Source organism: Gallus gallus, chromosome 1, assembly GCF_016699485.2.
Source record: "Gallus gallus isolate bGalGal1 chromosome 1, bGalGal1.mat.broiler.GRCg7b, whole genome shotgun sequence".
NCBI lineage: Eukaryota > Metazoa > Chordata > Aves > Galliformes > Phasianidae > Gallus > Gallus gallus.
The window spans coordinates 12,095,852-12,114,533 of NC_052532.1; the positions used below are offsets into that span (position 1 = coordinate 12,095,852).

Below are 18,682 nucleotides of genomic sequence, written 5' to 3' on the forward strand. Positions count from 1 at the left end.
TATGGGCCATCAATTTTCCAAGGGGTTTTATCTTTAGAAGAATATCTGTGTTTTATTTCCATGTTGCAACTTTTCTTGTTGAAGTCAGTTGGGAGCTTTCTATCGTTTTCTTTGGGAGCTGTACTTGGGAGTTAGGTTACATAGCAAACAGTGGCTTTAACAAGATTCAAGTCCTGCTGTGGTGTGCTTTGTCCAAATACAAAGATTTCAATAACTGGGAGCATCTCAGTGCCTGGTAGTAAGTAAGGACTCTTTGAAGAATTCTGTCAATATGTTCAAATTTCAAGATGGGAAGTGTATCCTGAGCTCTGACTGTGCAAACTGAGAGTGTCATTTTTCAGATTCTCACTTTTAAGTGAATCTATAATCCCTTACAATGTAGTCAGTGGTTTTCAAATACATCTGCAGAGGTAATTATTTCCCTTGTAGTAAGTCTTGTAGGAACAACTACAGTCTCTTTAATATCTCAGTAGCAGTCATTAATGTTTATGTGTAAGTTATCAGTCAAATCAACAATATACTGGAGGTGCCTACCAACAGCTCTGTTCTATAATGAGGAATTGCTGCTTTAGTGAATTTCAAAAACCAGAGTATATGGCAGTTCATTTCTAGAGAGCCTTGGTAGCAGCCTTCTTAGTCTTACTTTATTTATAAATCTACTGACTAAAACATAGAAGAAAAAACATTAGTCTTCTGAAAGTGCCCCCAAACTGTCCTCTCATGAAATGTAGCTTGAATTTATTTTACCAGCCAATTATATAATGGTTTTCCCAGTGATTGCAGTCAATAACTGCATTAAGCAGTCAATTAACTTCAGGGACCAAAGCAAAGTGCCTCTGAACAGCAGAGCTACAAAATAGTTTTACTGCTTAAATGGCAGTTCTCTGAGGTTAACTTGGGAGTGCCTATCTTAAAGTCAATGTTACATGCTGTCAGCAGACTGTGAAATACGTTGCAGCTGGTTTCACAATGGAAGGCATGTCTGGAGATTCAATATTTTAATAAGATCTGTAGCTCAGTAATCAGAAACAAGATACAAAATGAAGATACATTTAGCTCAACTGACACAGTCTCCTAGTATCATGCAGATCACTCTTACACTACAAGTGCAGTGCAAACTAGAGTCTTATATTTCAAACATATGCTTGAGGTTAGCCACAAAACTAAGAAGATAATTCAATGCAAGATATGTTTTCACACTGTTCCAAGGAAGAGTCTATCCCTGATCTTTCCTTGTTGCTACTGCAGGGTGTCCATTGGTCTAGTCACAAACTGCCTAGTAGCAACTGCCTCAGGGCAGATGTGAGATGGCGGTAAACCAAACACGGGTTGTCCTCAGGCAGCGAGCTGCGTCCATCCTCAGCAAGGCAGAGAGTTAACTTCGGTCAGAGAGTATGCAAACCTCAGCCTGTCTCCTAGTCCAGGAAGAGTAGGAGGAACATAACTTTCACAGAGTTTTTGGAATTACATATTTCTTTAGAGACACACATCCAAGTCTGAGCATTTGGGGACCTGCTGTGGCGGTAACTATTCAATATTAGGCTAGATTTTGTTCTGTTATTAATACAGTCTACATTCTGTACCATCCCTCTGCAATTTATTCCATAGGCCCTACGCTCCTAGGTTCTAAATCTTTAAATTTTTGAATGCTAAGAGAAGGAAATAAAAGGTGGCATCTAAGGATAGAAATGTCAGTGTGTGTATGGGCACAGTGCATATGTATGCCCTATATTTCAATAAAAATACACTAATATAATCAGTATATGGAAAGAGAAGGAAAGATTACAAATAGCAGGCTGCAGCGCAATTGCTGGGTCACAGCCTGAACCAATGGTTGAGCACTGGGTGAGAAGGCATGGCCAACCCACGGAGCTCAGGTGCAAGCAATACACCTGAGTGACTGGAAGGGGTGGATCCAGGCTCCACTCCTCCTCACTCTTATTTAAGGGCTAGTGGCTGAAGGAATAGTGTTTCTCTAGATAGAGACTGCAATCCTCTTAAGCTGTCACTGGTTGTTGGAAGGGGTTAGTTGATTTTCCTTCATTATTTGTTATAGCTCTGTACTGTCTGTCTCCCATGCAAAGGCACTGTTATCACCTGTTACCACACAAGGGCTATTAGAAGAGGAAGCCATTTCAATTAGAAAACTGAATATCAATGTCTTTCATTACATATGGCATGTAGAAGAGGCCCAAGATCTACTGTTTACCAAAGCCCTTATTCTCTTAATTTTCTGAGATCTCCATTAACATATTATAAGCTTGAATTTATTGGAGTGGTTTGAAGTATAAAAAATATTTTTTTTTTCTGAGGTGTCTAACTTTCCTTTGTAATTTTCATATATTTCTCTGTTACACTTTATCTTACTGTATGGTCTACAGTAAGATAGGTAGCTCACCCATCATGTTTTGAGACTTTCAAGGTAAGACTTTTGATGTCAGATTTGGCTGAAGGTAGTGGTGGAAGACAAGTTCAAAGAAGACTCACAGAGTTTAATATAGAGATAGAAAAGATTTAAAAGTAAAAATGTGCAATCTTCAGATGATAACTAGAATGCAGTACATGCTTTTTATAACTTAGAAGTGTTATTGTACTTTTTTCAAAATATTGTTATGGTGATTATATATATAACATGGAAACCTAAAGTAACTTCCAGGGTTGGATATGCTCAGTATACAAGGATAAGTGAAAGCTCCTCTTAGCTCTGGATAAGTTTGCTGAGAATAATTTCCTTTAAGTAATAGGTTTAGTTGCGGGTTGCATTTTAGTAACCGGTCCTTATAAAATCCAACCTGTATTTTGTTACTACTCAGGAATTTTTGTACTCTTAAAAAAATATTTCATTTTTTTGTTACTGTTAGTAGTTGAAAAAATAAATAAAGCCAACAATTTCATAGTAGTTCTGAAATGTTAAATACATGACATCATTATTAATCAGTTCAAGAGTACTTATGTTTAAATGTTCATATGAATTATGTTAAACATCAACTCTCATTTAATTTACACTTTTTTTTTTTTTTTTTTTTTGAAGCTTATTGCAATAAAATATTATTCAGCTATTGAAAACAATACCTGGTGGACATATCTTATGTTTCATTTAAGAACTTAGTTATGAGTTAAGAGTAGCTGTCTGGGGAGGAGAATGTTACTCTTCTCCTGAGTGGACCATCTGGGGAAAAATTTGGATAGGAGATGTGATGATTGTTTTTTTTGTTTAAAATCTTTTCAGTTACCGTAGGGAACTTGCAATGAGGAGCCTGCATATACAGTCATGTTTTAGAGCTCCTGGCTGACACAGAATTTCTCACAGATGCGCACTGCCAGTCCCTCACTACTGCTCAAGCTTTGCTCTTCCAGATAAACCAAGGAATGTTTTTCTGATTTTTGTTCATTTACCAGTCTAGAGCTGCATGGGTCTGAAGAACAGAACAACAAGTCTTCTGAGATTAAGTCTTACATACAAAAATCTCAATGATCCTTTCATTCTGACATGTATTTGAATATAGAGTTTCTGAATGGGTGAGTGAGAGAAACTTTACATGACAATTTCAGGTATTCTGAATTCTTACTGGACCATTTAAAAAAAAAAACAGAAATGAGCAATTAAGCTGCATACACAGCTTTTTATTTATGATGGTCTTGATATTCTTACACACATACACACACACAAAAAAAAATACAGCTACTTTTATGAACAAAAGACTTCCTCTCAACAGTAGAGAAAAGAACTAATAAACGAGATATTCCCAATGTCTGTTTTAAATAATGTGTTTGGGCTAATGAATAAAGAAACCTTTTGGCTAGTGATAATTAGTGAATAATTTGGACTAATGATTGAGAGGTCAGTTGGATCATCTGTGAATAATGAAAGGGAAATTATTCTAGCATGCACTAAATGGTGAGTCTTCTACCAAAGAGGAACAGAAAAAATGATTTGTCAGATGTCCATGGGGGCATATCATGGGGGCATATCATGTTAGAAATATAAAGCTCCTCGATAGCACCTGAATAAATATTTGGGGTGAGACTCTCAAGTCAAATAGTCATGCTGAATCTGGTAAAAGGCTGCTCAGCTAAAGCATTTGACCCAGGTGAAGGTATGTGTCACTTGTTTGCAGTCAGAAATGGGAGCTTGCTGAAAACACATGATTTTGTGGAAGTAAAGCAATAGAAGGGAGATAGAACACACATAATCTTTTAGTATAAACTGTTTCAACAAGGTATGTGTCCGAAGTTACTTCCTTTACTATTTTCAGACTCAGGACATTTACAGTTGCAAATCTAGACATTAGACTTTGCTTACTCATAGATTTTTCAAGCTAGGAATATTTATAGAACCTTGAGAATTGTTGAGCCCGACTCCTGGCTTCACAGGGGACCACGCAGACTTCAAACCCATTATCTGAGAGGACTGTACAAATGCTCCTTGTACTCCAACAGGATTGATGCTGTCATCGCTGCCCTGGGCAGCCCGTTCTGTGCCTACCGCCCTCTGGAGCAGACCCTTTCCCTAACCCCTTTTCCTGCCCCTCCCCTGACACAGCTCCATGCCGTTCCCTCGGGCTCTGTCGCTGTCACACAGAGCAGAGCTCAGCGCTGCCCCTCCGCTCCCTGTGAGGAGCTGCAGCCGCAATGAGGCCTCCCCTCAGCTGCTCTGCTCTGCGCTGAGCAGCAAGGAAGGGAAAGGAAACTTGACAGAAATATATTGAAATACTATATAAAGGTGCACTTTTCTCATTAAGTTTGTGAGTAAAACATACAGACACAGCTTTTTCTTAGCTCAATTTTAAGATCTTTTCTGTCAAATGTAGTTGTGGTTATGAGTTTGCCACCATGATTGGTAGCTAAAACAGACAATACTTATGAAGGAGGCCATCACTGGGAATGTATATTTCCCAGCCACCAAAGTAATGGGATTTGTCGGAGTGAAATGAAACTGAAGCCTCTGGTGAAGAAAAAGAAAAAAATACCCAAATGGCTGAAAGCTTGTGAGTGTTCCATCATGGAGTTGTCAGCCTCCTCCTGTGACAGTGCCCAAAGAATATTTTTAATTATGGTCTCTGGGTTGGATTTCGAAAACTTGTGCTGTGTAACACCCTTGACATGCAACGGGACTTTTCCTTTCACTGACATGTACAGTGAGCAGGATGTGGCCTTTGTGAGCTCCTTGTTTTTGAGCTCCTTGTGAGCTCTGCTGAGCTGCCTTGGGGCTGGTGGTGCAGTGCTACGGGCGCTGGCAGCCTCTGAGCCTTTTGAGGTGCTCTGCTCTGGTCTTCAGGGAATATGAGGAAGCCACAGGCTTAGGTGCATGTCAGGAATTTTGAACATCTTAATGATTTTAAATAGACTACGAAAAGGAAAAGTAATGGAAGGCTGAATTTTCCAAAAATCAAGTCAGTCCTGGGTACCAGACGCTTGTCTAACTGGATTACATTGTACAACCAAGTATGGGTGTACTGTTACTTTCCATAAAAAGCTGCTGCTGATTGCTTCCCTTTCTATGAATTTACTGACAATGTCGTTAAATTTCATTTTTTTTTCCCTGTGAAAGTAAACCAACTGATAACATTTTCAATCTTTTGTTCCAACATTTTCAAGGACATGGTCCCGTTATTCCTCTTCTCATGTTATTCTTGATTTCTAACTTGTCTAATTTGAGATCTACTTCACTGCTGTTAAATCATAGCTATTTTGCATTCTTGTGAATTGCTACAGCTGCACGGGGCCCCAAACTGTAGTTGTTGGGCTTTCTTCTACTTGTACTTTAAAAGGATCAGGCTGCTCAAATGCTCCTGTCGAGCATTATAAATATCTGGAAAGCACATCTGGAGTCAAATCAAGTATGCTTTTGACAAGCATCTGGTAAAGCACAAAGGTTTTTAGGGGGCAAAATCAAAAAAGTGACAACTGAGGAATGAATTTAAAATAGTGCATCTGTTGTTCAGGACTCTGGAATGGTTTTATTTTTTAACGCTTTCCAGGATATAAAATTCATTGCTATACCAGATACAACAAAAAGGTAGCTTATGCCCAAAGAACTGAAAAATGCCAGTAAGGACAGAAAAGAGAATGACTTTTAAAGAAGGAAATTTGTTGACAATACAGAGATGCTGTCTATAGTTCATCTGACTGCTCTTTAAAATAGACTTTGCACACGCTACAGTATATACTCAGATATTAAGGAAAAAATGTATGTTTCACTTATTTTAGAAAGCTGATAAGTTCCTTTTTTTCTCCTACACAACCTGCAAATCTTCAGAGGGCTGGAGCACCTCCCTATGAGGACAGGCTGAGAGAGCTGGGGCTCTTCGGCTTAGAGAAGATAAAGCTCCAAGGAGACCTTGGAGCGGCCTTCCAGTATCTGAAGGGGACCTACAGGAAAGCTGGGGAGGGACTTTTTATAAGGGCATGTAGTGACAGAATGAGGGGAAACGGTTTTAAACTGGAAGAAGGTAGATTTAGGCTAGATATTAGGAAGAAATTCTTTACTGTGAGAGTGGTGAGACACTGGAACACAGAGGCTGTGAATGCCCCCTGCCTGGAAGCACTGAAGGCCAGGCTGGATGGGGTTTTGAGCAACCTGGTCTAGAGGGAGGTGTCCCTGTCTGTAGCAGGGGGTTTGGAACTACATGATCTTAAAGATCCCTTCCAACCCAAACCATTCTGTAAATCTATTGATCTTACTTTTGTTAAAATCTTTTCCTTTCTAAATCTGTTTGTAACAAATAGAAGGCTGTGCACACCTCCTCTTGTAAATACTCTTATAAATATACCTTATTATACTACAGTTTGGAATGACATGGTCAAGTAAATGATTGTGTTTGAAACAAAACAAAAAATGCGCTTTGAGGGTCAGAAATCTGTGTAGGCTTCTAAACTTAGTTATGTCATAAGTTGAATGATTCAGGTTTATGTCAGTGGGCAGGCTGCAGCTGTTGTTCTTGAGCTGGCATTTTCTCAGGCTGCCAGAAAGCATGTGCATCACTGGGCATGTTCTGTATATTAGAGCAAGAGGAGCAAGAGCTGCAGGACCTTTACTCTCTGCAGCTGATCAGAAAGGACAGCAAAATCCAATCAGAAGCAGAACATGTTTCTGCAGCCTCCTCTAGCATTCACCTCCACTGAAATCTTGTAAAAAAACAAACAAACAGAAAACATAGCAGAAGTAAGGATGATCTGGTCTGCAAACAGAGACCGTTACTAGAGAAAAGGTTAGTGGTACCAAAGTAGTGCGCAAAGTGGCTTAATCTGGATCCTGGAAAAACAGATCTCTATGGAGGTTCTCAGCAGCTGGGAACTGGGCACACAGGTATTATTTCATGTTTGTTATGAGTGTGGGCTTTTTTCTTTCTCTCTTCTTCCTTTTTTTTTTTCTTTTTTTCATTTTTAATTAAAGTCTGCTGCTTTTGCCTTGAGCTAAAGATGACAGAAATTATTTATAAGCTTTTTCATAAACCTGGCGCGAAAGGTTTTGAAGTTATTGACAAAGGAGCAGCAATAATGAGATTACGGATTTGTAATTGAGAGATAAATAGGAATAGCTATAAGGAGAAATATCTTTTAATTTATTAGCCTTTGTACTCTGCAGTGACTTTCAAATAATTAGGTGGGAATGTTTTTTGTTCGTTTTTTATGGGAAAATCTTTACAGAGACCAAGTCGATAAGACTTTTGGCAGGTGTTTCAATAGCAAATGCCATTTCCAAAAGGTATTTTAAGGATAAATTTATGAAGCAACAAGTTAGAGATCAATCTGATTGCAATTTCTCATCTTGGCAGTATGTGTCAGAATGCAGTGTTGTAAAGATTTTCTATACTTTTCTTATGTCTGTATTGCAGAGGGGGAAGAAATGCAGTTATTTGTAGACTTTTCCCCTGTAATTATAAACATGATCCATACTCCACATTAAAGGAAATGGAGAAGAATTCTATCAGGAAATGTTTATTAATCATGTTTTATTAGACGCTTTTATGTCTTTGATAGTGGAACAAGTTACATTAGTCATTAGCTAAACAATACTTTAAGTTCTTTTGTTCTGGACTTACGGTAAGAGTGGTAAATACAAGGTTCTTTATCTGCATTTTGTTTTCCACATATATTGGCAGTATCGTGCTAAAATATTGTACTAGTAATTACTCTTCTTGGTGATGAAAATAAAATATGTACTATTGTTTGCTATAGTCTCTTTTTCAGATGTGAGCACTATTGGAAATAAATAACACAAAGGATTTTATCATGTTTGTATGGTCATTAATTACAGCTAACAATTAGTTCAGCTGCATTTTATTCTGGCTACACTTGGACAAAAAACACTTAACATTGCCAAGACATTTTGAATGAAGTGTTTTTTGTATAATAAATGGGTAGGAAATTATTCCATGGTCACAAGGAACATAATACCTGATAATGTAGTATATAGATATATATGCATGTACTTACATAATAATGATAATAATGATAATAATGATGATGATGATGATAATAATAATAATAATAATAATAATGTTACCAGTTTGTGCAGGAAAAAAAAATAACATCTGACTGTATTTTCAGAACAGATTGAGCCAGTTGTCATTAACTGTTTTTAACCTTTACACCATCATCAATACTAAATAGTATTATATCAACTGCATGCCTTAACTGGAAAGCTTTGTACTTCTGTCACCTGTCTTGACAGAAACATGAAGGAAAATGAGCTACTGGGACTTTAGAAGTGATTCATTGCTTCCATTAAAGCAATATATTTTTAAATCATGCTTTCATTTTTCTCTTCCTTGACAGGAGGCATTGTTGATAAGGACCTTCGTCACTACCTCAATTTACGGTTCCAGAAAGGTTCGGTAGACCATGAGCTCCAGCAGATCATAAGAGACAATCTCTACCTCCGCACAGTGCCATGTGAGTAGGGTGGAGATACATAAATCTGTTTTCTGAGTGGCAACAGACTATCTGAGTTAATGCTTCTGAGGCCATTTACAAAGTTTTAAGACGTGAACTGTAGTTGAAGCAGTCTTTCTGTAAATAGATTAGTGGGTTGGTTTATGTCTTCCACGTTATTGCAGAAGAAATGAACTGTCTAATTCTGAATTAATATCTGAAACTGCTTGATGTTTTCATAGTTGTATCACTAGTAAACTGGCTGTAGAATAATAATCCTTTTCTTCTGTAGTTGTAGAAGGTACAAATTAAAGAAAAAAAAACAGCCCAGTTTTTTGGGCCGGTTAAATTGATGTCCAACAAAGAGAGTTTGATCTGCTTTGAATTTCACAGTATTATACTTTACAAAATAATAGTTTGGAGTTCAAAATGCATCAAGGCAATAGAGGAAACATGTAAACTGGGAAATGTTATGTGCAGCAGGCATGGCAACGAAAGTTCGTAATGTGTACGTTAGTTCTCCTATTGTTCTGTGAGTCAACTATATCTATATCTAAGGTATTTTGAAACCTCTAAAATCATTTTTATAGTTGCTGAAATTGTCTGTTTCTGCAGGAGACTTGAAATTAAGCAGAGTAACATAAGGCATGTCAGGCTGTCAGGGCCATGCCTTTCAGAACAGATCTACTTGGCTGACAGGCAACATATCATTTGCAATGGAACAAAGTTCCAGTATTCTTCCCTCAAAATAATTGCTTGGTAGACAAAAAAAAGTTCTTCTGGATTTTGGGGGAAAAAAAAAAAAAGTGCACCTTTGAATCTGAATTTGCATGCTTGACACTGGAATGATAGGCAAAGGAAGATGTCCTGAATAAGTGACTGTGCTATTTATATGGCAGTGGGTGGGTGGTCTTTGAAAGCTGTTTTGTTATGAATGCTTCTGTACAACTTCTTCTATCATTACATTGAAGAATAGTGCTTTGAAGTGCCAAAAAAGAGGCTGAATCGTTTTGCTTTTGTTTTGGAAGCTGAAAATAGATAAATATAATGTCTTAATTTCAGGAGTTCTATACATCCTTGATTAAAAACGAGAGCAGACAAAAATTAAAGACTACTTACCTGCAGGTTACCGGTACACAAAACAAAACACATTGTATCTTTGTAACATTCCTGATAAATTATCTTTGTCTGGAAGTACTGAGAACCAGAGCTGAAGTGCAAAGGCAAGTACTAAGAGGTTTTGAGGTTAAATCCCACTTCTTAGGATGCCTGGATGATTATTAACATAGGAGTATACTTAATATAGTCCTGCCACACAATTCTTAATGCAGGAGATCCAGATTTAAGATAAGGAAAATCTAACAATATTGCAAGTATTACACACAGGTAAAAGGTACTGCATATGAGCAGTAAGGACATGATGACTCAGTTGATTTGCTTATTTATTTATTTTTAATCAAGAAAATAAGCACTCTCATTGTTCAAGAGAAATACATTAGCAACAGGAACAGATTCATCATTCAAAAAGGAACAATGACAAAGACCAAAATTTGAAACCTGTAACACAAAATTACATTTCCCTTCTGCTGTGATTAATCCATCTTCTCTGTCATTCTGTATGGATAGATTCTTGATTATTGTCTTATCATCTGAACAGTTTCAACTAAGTCAGAACCTTAAAAAATAATAGAATGACAGGGCTGAAAGCAGCTGAATCATGAGGTAAGTAGTTATGTTCTTGGGTGGAGTGGAAGATGGTTTCCAATGGTAGTGTTAGAAAAAAATAGTATCCAAGCCTGAATACCGTGTTTAATTGGAAATTCTCTTGAAAGTTCTATGGAAATGCCTGTAATCTAAGAAAAAGGCATTTAAAAATGTAGACAGGGTGATACGTGGTTTGCTAAGGAAGTTTCCATAATCAAGTAGATGAAAAGGATACCCTCACATAGATTGCAACCCAGAATTCCCTTCGATCATAATTGAGAATAATCTTTTTTAATACACTTTTATTCTGACTCCGGTGTTTGTGTTTAGGAGAAAAAATGATGAAAACTATTTTCTTTTTTCTTCCAATATAAATTAACTATTAATTTTTGAATTGTGAGCTTACTTTTGAGGTGATGGTGTACAAAATTTTCTCCTTAGAGCAGTCAATTTTTGAAACTCTGTAGGCTGATATTAATGGTTCCAAGCACTATAACAGGTAGGGAGATGATTTCTCTAGCATGCAGAAGTCGTGGCTGGCTCCATGCAGAAGTAACTGGCTACAACATTGCCCACAACTTCACAGAATAATGAGCACAGACGAACATGCACATTGCATATACTGAAAGTGGGTAAGATGGTATTTGCCAGATAAAAATTTGAATTGTACATTGTATTTTATGTCACGTTGACCAAAGGATGGATAAATAGATACACAGTGGATCAATTCTGCCCTCTGAAACTGTCTGCTATGAATGGGACAAATTGCTTGGTTTTGTGTTCCTTGTGTTTCTCTATTTCTATTTTTGCAGTGCTGCTTTCTACCAAATTGGAAATGACTATGTAATCCTAAGAATCAAATGTTGCCTTCTGTAAGCCGTTGCCATTCTTAGTGCCATATGAAAATGACTCTCAGTGCATTGTCAACAGGAATTACATACTTGTATTCTAAGGTAGAATGTAGTACAATTGTACTTGCAGCATTGGAGGTGCAGCCGTTAACTAGTTATTTCCCCAGAGCTGTGTGACAGCAGTAATGAAACCGATACATAAACAAGAAAGTGAAGAAAAAGTTCTGTTAATTTGAAGCTTAGTTAAAAAAGCAATAGAGCTTTCAATAGAGAGGGTCGGGAAACTGAAAGTAAAGATACAGTCTGGCAAACAACACAGAAGAAAATTACCCTCTGAAAGAAAGACAGTGGTCTTCTGTCAAGACACAGCTCTTGTTTCAATGCAAGCAGGAGGACTGGACTTCAGATGCTGAGAAACCTGGAGTAATACAGGTGAGAAATGTGCTGAGAATCTTAGAGGAAATCAAAGAATGATAAAAGACAGTTCTGGTGGAAGGAAAGTCTTACAGGTCTCTATATTCAAAAGATTTCACTAAACTGTCTCATACATTTTCTTTTCCCCCTTCTGTTGTATGGGTTTTAAGCACAACTTTCATTACCTAAATTTATTCAGAAGTTGTTTAGGGGCACTGACTACTGATATTTTACAGTATCAAAAAATGCCCATTGTAAGACATGTTAAACATGGATAAGTGATACTTGATTTTCTGTCTAAGTATGGCCAAGAGAAAGGCCATGAAATGCATCTAAGACTGTGAATGCTATGGACAGACAACATTTAGTTGTGCTGCACTTTGTGCTTTGTAGTGCTCTAAGTAAACTGCAGTTGCCACGTGTGTGTGCACCCTTCTAGTCTTACTGTAAGTAGAGATGGCTCTAACTTCATGTCATCACAGGAGCAAAGCTTTGAGGATAATATGTGGCAGGAAAACTGTTTTGGTAGTGACCATCATGGTCAGTCCTGTTTCATTTGGTATTCTTTCCATAAATTGCAAATTTCACTTCCATAAAGATTTGCAAAATAGTGGAGCTGTGATTGAAAATAGTCTGTATGTTTCTCTCCCAGGCGGGGAATATGAAATGATAGTGGAAGACAGTCTGATTACTGTAAGAAGTCAAACAGTGACAAGCTGATTCATAGAAGTAAAAAACCATCTATTAATTTGAAGAGATTACCATTGATATCCTCTGGGATATAACCTCAGATTGACAGTAGTAATTGGTCTTGCTGAAATGAATGGCTCTATCCCCCTGCACTGATATACATGAGTGGAGATTGCAGCCCAGACACCTGGCCATGTGTTAGAAGTGATCGTGTGGAATTATAAAAAAAAACTGATAAAGAAGTTTCTTTCCTGGTGTTTGCATTTAGAAAAACAACAATGATGGAAAATAGAAAGAAGTGGTATGCAGCCCTGGTTTATTGCACTAGATAATGCTGTATCGCTATTAATGCAGAAGTCTTGTAGAAAGAATGGTTTATTTAAGACATCTGTCAGATACATAGGAAGAAAGCTTCAGTCTGTGACAGCCAAATTCTGTATGTGTGCAAACAAGGGCAAGAAATACAGTCATTATGTGCTACAGTTCTCCACATGTGAAACAGTGGTAATAATTCCTTCCTTTGCTTAGTCTGCCTATTGCCATTCTGATTGTTCTGTGTTAGGAGAGTATAGGTAGCAGACTGAACTGCAGATTTGGAACCTTTGACCACAGTAATATCTTTCCTTTCTGCATTTATTTCTTTCTTTTATTCATCCTCTGTATATGATTAGATTATTGGGTCATTGTTACATTGCATTGTGAATGACTTTAAATAAGAGCCACACATTCAGACATTATTTTGTTCTGTTCTAGTATTATCCAGTCTGTGTACAAATAGGTTTAACTACATTCTGCAGTATCGTCTGTGTGCTGTTAAAAAGTTATGCATTGCAAAGTGCTTCTGTTTGTTGTCTAGTCTCCTTTCCAGAAGACAAAGGCTGTGCAGTGTAATATTTTGTTTTGACCAGCTTCTTTATTTTTTTATTTTTTTATTTTTGTCATATATGAGAAAGTTACTACCATTAGTTTATTTTCTTTTAAGATAGTGAAGCTAATAAGATGTGTTTTCTAGTTGCAGCAGAAGGTGCTGCTGGGTAGTAAGGACACAGCCTTGGGGGAATTCACTCCATACTTTCAACCCTGGAGAAAGCTCCATCTCCACAGCTATCACAGATATGCCCGTTAGCAGAGAGGATCAATATTTTAGAAGGCTGAAGTCATTCACAGTTTTCTTCATGAGTACCAATCAGAAAAACGAAGGAACCTCTGGTTCTCCAAGTATGGCAGTGTGATGAGACTTTCCTCCTCTCCTCCCTGGCATTGGATGTGAGAGGAGTTATCGTGGAACATAAATTTGCATTGGTTCCAATACTTTTTGCTACTACATACTAATTACTATTAAAATGGACTAACCTTTTAGTCATGGGGTAAATACTGAAGGAAATGACAATTATATACTAGTGTTTTCACCTGAAGTTTATATTTGAGAGCTGAGGAAAGAGTGGGAGAGTCAAGTGGGTGGTAAATACGTATTTGGTGAGAGTGCACACAATTCAGGAGCTCTTTGTGTATTTCTGGTGCTCAGAATAAGGATGAGAGGATATATTTGTATAATTTATATTTGATCAAATATGAGTCCTTTCAAATTTCTTTCATAAATACTTCATTCCTCTTCTAAAATGAAGCAAGAGCACAGGGGAGTGTGTGAAACAGACTTACGAGCGGTTTCATATATTTTCCTTAAAAGTTAGTTCAGTGTCAGAGGTATCTTTCAAGAGTGGAAATTCAGTGCACAGCTTTGTTCTTAAAATAAACAAATTAAGAAGTCCAGATATTACTGGTGGAAGTTCTGCTAGTTTGACGTCATGTGGATCTATTCTTAGGATAAAATAACCTGTGCTTAGCACACCATGCTGCCAAGAAATGCTCACATCGCTGCAAATAACAGTACCTATCTTTAATGACTACTTTATTCTTTCAGACAAGTGTTAGTTATTGCTAAGACTCGACTTTGATGGCTCAGAATAGAGCAATGCCAAGCTCTAGGGAAACCTTGCTGTGTGTATGTACCGGAGCACACCTCCAAGATGTATTTAAGGCAGAACCATTGGCAAGCCTGTTCAGCCTTTTTTGTATGTCAAGCAAAATTAAACCAAATCAGGTAATTATGTGAGGTGAGGGCCCCGCTATGCTATGTATGCAGTGCAGCCACATGTACCTGATGATTATGAGGAGCTCACTGCTTCAAATAACCGACAGCCGAAGTAGAGGAGGCAAAGAACAGTCAATGAATAAACCTACAGCATAGTCAGTGCCTGAATTAACTGGTATTAGATGGAACAATGTTTAAACCCTGTGGGCCTTCCTTTCTTTCCCACTACATGTAAGGTATTTTCCATTTACCGCCTGGAAATGCACACAGTAACACTGACATGTTTCTCTGAAGGCCATGGGACTGTCTGGTTCAGAGAGATTGGCTTATGCACCGCTGTATTGACTTTTCCACATGAATTTATGGGTGTTTTTGTCTGTTTCAGAGCAGGTGTTATTCAGTAACAGCACTGTGCTGCCGTGCAGTCAGCAGGCACACAGTATTGCTTAGGCTCACAGTGTGTTCGGGCTGCAGGCACTGCCTTGCCATCACTGGGAAGCATTGTTAGAATAGAAAACCAAGCAAAAAACAATGTTATTTTTACTTATAACAGTGAATTATGAATTCATCTTAATTAAGATCTAGAGTAAACAGACGCCCAAACTATATCTACAAATTGCATGGTTGATTGAAAACATTGCACTGTTTGTCTTGAAGAATAAAGCACATTTCTGTCAGCTTTGCTCAGAAATTTCTCAATGAAGACATCAACTCTCAGCTGTTCAGTGACACATCCATCTGTTTTAAATACTCACCTTAAAATAATAGGAAACCAAATAAAATAAATACTGGTCAAGATGAGGAAGAGATGTAATGTGTCAGATGTGATGTGTCTGTAGCATGAAGTAAGAACAGATGTAATAAAATAAAGAGCAGAATTTGTGTACCAACATGATCTGTGTGCAGTAAGCCAAGGTCAGTGTAGTAGTGCCTCCAGCAGCCCCATGTCTTAGGTACAGAAGTACCCTTTTTGTCCCATGATGGTTTCTAACAATTTCATCTTTCTCCTGTATCTCCAGCTTTTGATCACATCCTATACACTTTTCTTTTTCCAGACTATTACTGCTATTAACACATCAACCTCTTGACTAGCTATCAATCTAATGTGGAATATTCAAATCATTCTGTCAAAAATATTTCAGTGTTACTGAATAGGGAAATGTTCTTACTGTGGAGATAGCAGGAACACATTTTGGTAAAAAGAAATAAAATGCAGAAATTCCAGATTGTATTTCAAAAGGATCACTGAAAGCAGTGATCTGGATTTAAATGTAAAATGGTCTTATAATTTCACCTATAAAATTCTTGAAATTTTAAAATTTTATAGATGGATTTATAATAAAATATTGTATAAAATAATTTATAAATCATTATATTTTTTATAAAAATAAACACCTCTAGAAAGCAATATTTTTTTCTAATTATGGGTTAGAGATCCTTGGTATTTTCATAACAATAAATTCAACTCATGTTAGTAATGACTTCACTGGACCTGACTTTTGGCATTTGTTAATCATATAGAAACAGAAGAATATAATTTCATTCAAAGTTTTAAATATGCACCCTTGTAGTTTTGCAAGAATACATTTTTTTTTCTTTTTTTGCAGAAAAAATTGTAGAGTACTTCCTGGAAAATTTGATCACAGGTGTGTCAGTAATCATAGAATCATAGAATCGTAGAATTGCTCAGGTTGGAAAAGACCTCAAAGATCATTGAGTCCAACCCTGACCTAACCATACTACCCTAACTAACAACTCTCCGCTGAATCATGTCCTGAGCACCACATCCAAACGGTTTTTAAATACATCTAGGGATGGTGATTCAACCACCTCCCTGGGGAGCCTATTCCAGTGCTTAACAACTCTTTCTGTAAAGAAGTGCTTCCTAATGTCCAACCTAAACTTATCCTCATGCAACTTAAGGCCATTTCCCCTCAGTCTGACACCTGTCACCAGTGAGAAGAGACCAACCCCGCTCTCACTGTAAGCACCTTTCAGATATTGGAAGAGAGCAATAAGGTCTCCCCTCAGCCTCCTTTTACCCAGACTAAACAGCCCCAGTTCCTTCAGTCGCTCCTCGTAGGGCATATTCTCTAAGCCCTTCACAAGCCTTGTTGCCTTTCTTTGGACCTGCTCCAGTACCTCCACGTCCTTTCTGTACAGAGGTTCCCAAAACTGAACACAGTACTCGAGGTGAGGCCTCACCAATGCCGAGTACAGGGGCAGGATGACTTCCCTAGTCCTGCTCACCACACGATTCCTGATATAAGCCAGGATGCCATTGGCCTTCTTGGCCACCTGGGCACCCTGCTGGCTCATATTCAGCTGACTGTCCATCAGTACACCAAGGTTCCTTTCCATCAGGCAGCTTTCCAGCCACTCCTCTTGCTGTGTTTTACATGCTTTACAGAATACTGCCCATCATTAATGACCATTAGTTCTTTGAAAAATTTAAATTATGATGGTGATTTGGCAACATTTCCTTTGAGAAGGTGTTTTTACAAAAGATTTCCTAGTAGCTGTAGCAGCATCTGTAAAAATCTCTTGTTCCTTTACAGTTGATACGTCCTGCATTAAACCAGGTGATCTTCAGAGGTTCCTTCCAAGCTCAGCCGTTCGTTGAGCTGTATAATTGTCCTCACTAGAATGCATCAAATCCTCAGCAATTCTGAGTTTGCTTCCATAAGCATGGAACATTTCATCAACTAGTAGCCCACAGTGGCTACTAGTGCAGCAGCACTCCACTGTTTTGGAGAAGACGTAGTGAGAAGTGAGGCTCCTCCCTTTTATTTCTATACATGCAAATCCTTTCTGAATTTCTGTATAACTGCTCTCTGCAGACTCATACAATAATAATAATAAAAAAAAAAACATTTTCTCTTTTGCCCTGCCTCTATATGTATGTACAATGCTATCATTTAGTTTTTGACAAGCAACGTATGCAACCTATCTCAACTTGATACTGAGCCCCTCACCCTGCCATCATCATGCAGCTTCTCTTGGATGTGCTGTGCTTTTCTCAGTTGCAGCTGATGAGACCCGTCTGGCTGCATACATTTTTCCTGACCAAATAGAAATAATTTGTTTGCAAAAGATGGCAAAATCATTCCATTTGTACAAGTAGAAGGAATTTAAATCATTATGGGCAGACTGAAGCTCTTCCAGTTATTTTAACAGCTTTTGGCAACGAATTAATCTTGTACTGATTTACTTGGTTACACCGAGTCTGTGGGGTATACATCTTTTATCATTCCTCATTGAACTCATGTACTCACAGATCATACTTTGTATGTTAATTTTCTCTTGCATTGTCATCTAATAAAAAATACCCACAGAATAACTTAGAATAATATGGCTTACAATTTTTGATGACGAAAATAAATGGTTATCCAAAAAATATTTTTGAACTAGATTAACCAAGAAAATCTTAAATTGAAGAAGATTATATGAATACATTACTGATATTCAGTAGCAGGTTAAGAGCATTCAAATTCTTCAGTGATGATTAGTTGGTACATCAGATTCCCTTTAGCAGCCAACACTGGCAGAATACCACTGAGAAATTGCTAATATAGTTGCAGCTAAAACAACTTCTTCATGGTATTTACAGCTTGTGGGTTTTCATGTGGATGAATAGAATAAAATATGATGTAGTCACTTATACGTCTAAAACTACCATCGGTACCTAACCCATCATTCTTATTCACATTCCAGTTACTTTATATTTCTTAATAATGTAAAGGACCTCAAGCTTAGATCCACAGGGGCACATAGGCAGACTTAGGTAGACTTTTGCTGCTTGTCTAGATCTGTGATTTTCAAATCTACACTCTTTTGCTGTCTAGCTCTAGGGAGAGATAAAATGCTTACATTCCTGTTGGTGTAAGTTCTTGTGCAGCTGAAACATGGGTCTGGACAGTCACATCTCATGTAGGGATTGATTCTGTGAAAGAAAGTGGTCGAGTGCCCCCAGATATTCATATAAAATGAGCTAGGTACGGTACAAAGTACAGAAGTCATTGGTTTTGTTTGAAAACATACCTGGTGGGGAGGA

General features: G+C 37.6%; 1 protein-coding gene across 14 annotated transcripts in view; it reads left to right on the plus strand.

Moving 5' to 3' along the window:
• Window positions 1–18,682, plus strand: part of MAGI2 (membrane associated guanylate kinase, WW and PDZ domain containing 2) — a 726,830-nt gene that overhangs the window by 204,036 nt on the left and 504,112 nt on the right. For all 14 annotated transcript variants that reach the window (NM_001396254.1, XM_040685423.2, XM_040685432.2 and 11 more), the window contains exon 2: window positions 8,782–8,898. In NM_001396254.1, coding sequence (NP_001383183.1) covers window positions 8,782–8,898 — 117 coding nt within the window. The remainder of the gene's footprint in view (window positions 1–8,781; window positions 8,899–18,682) is intronic.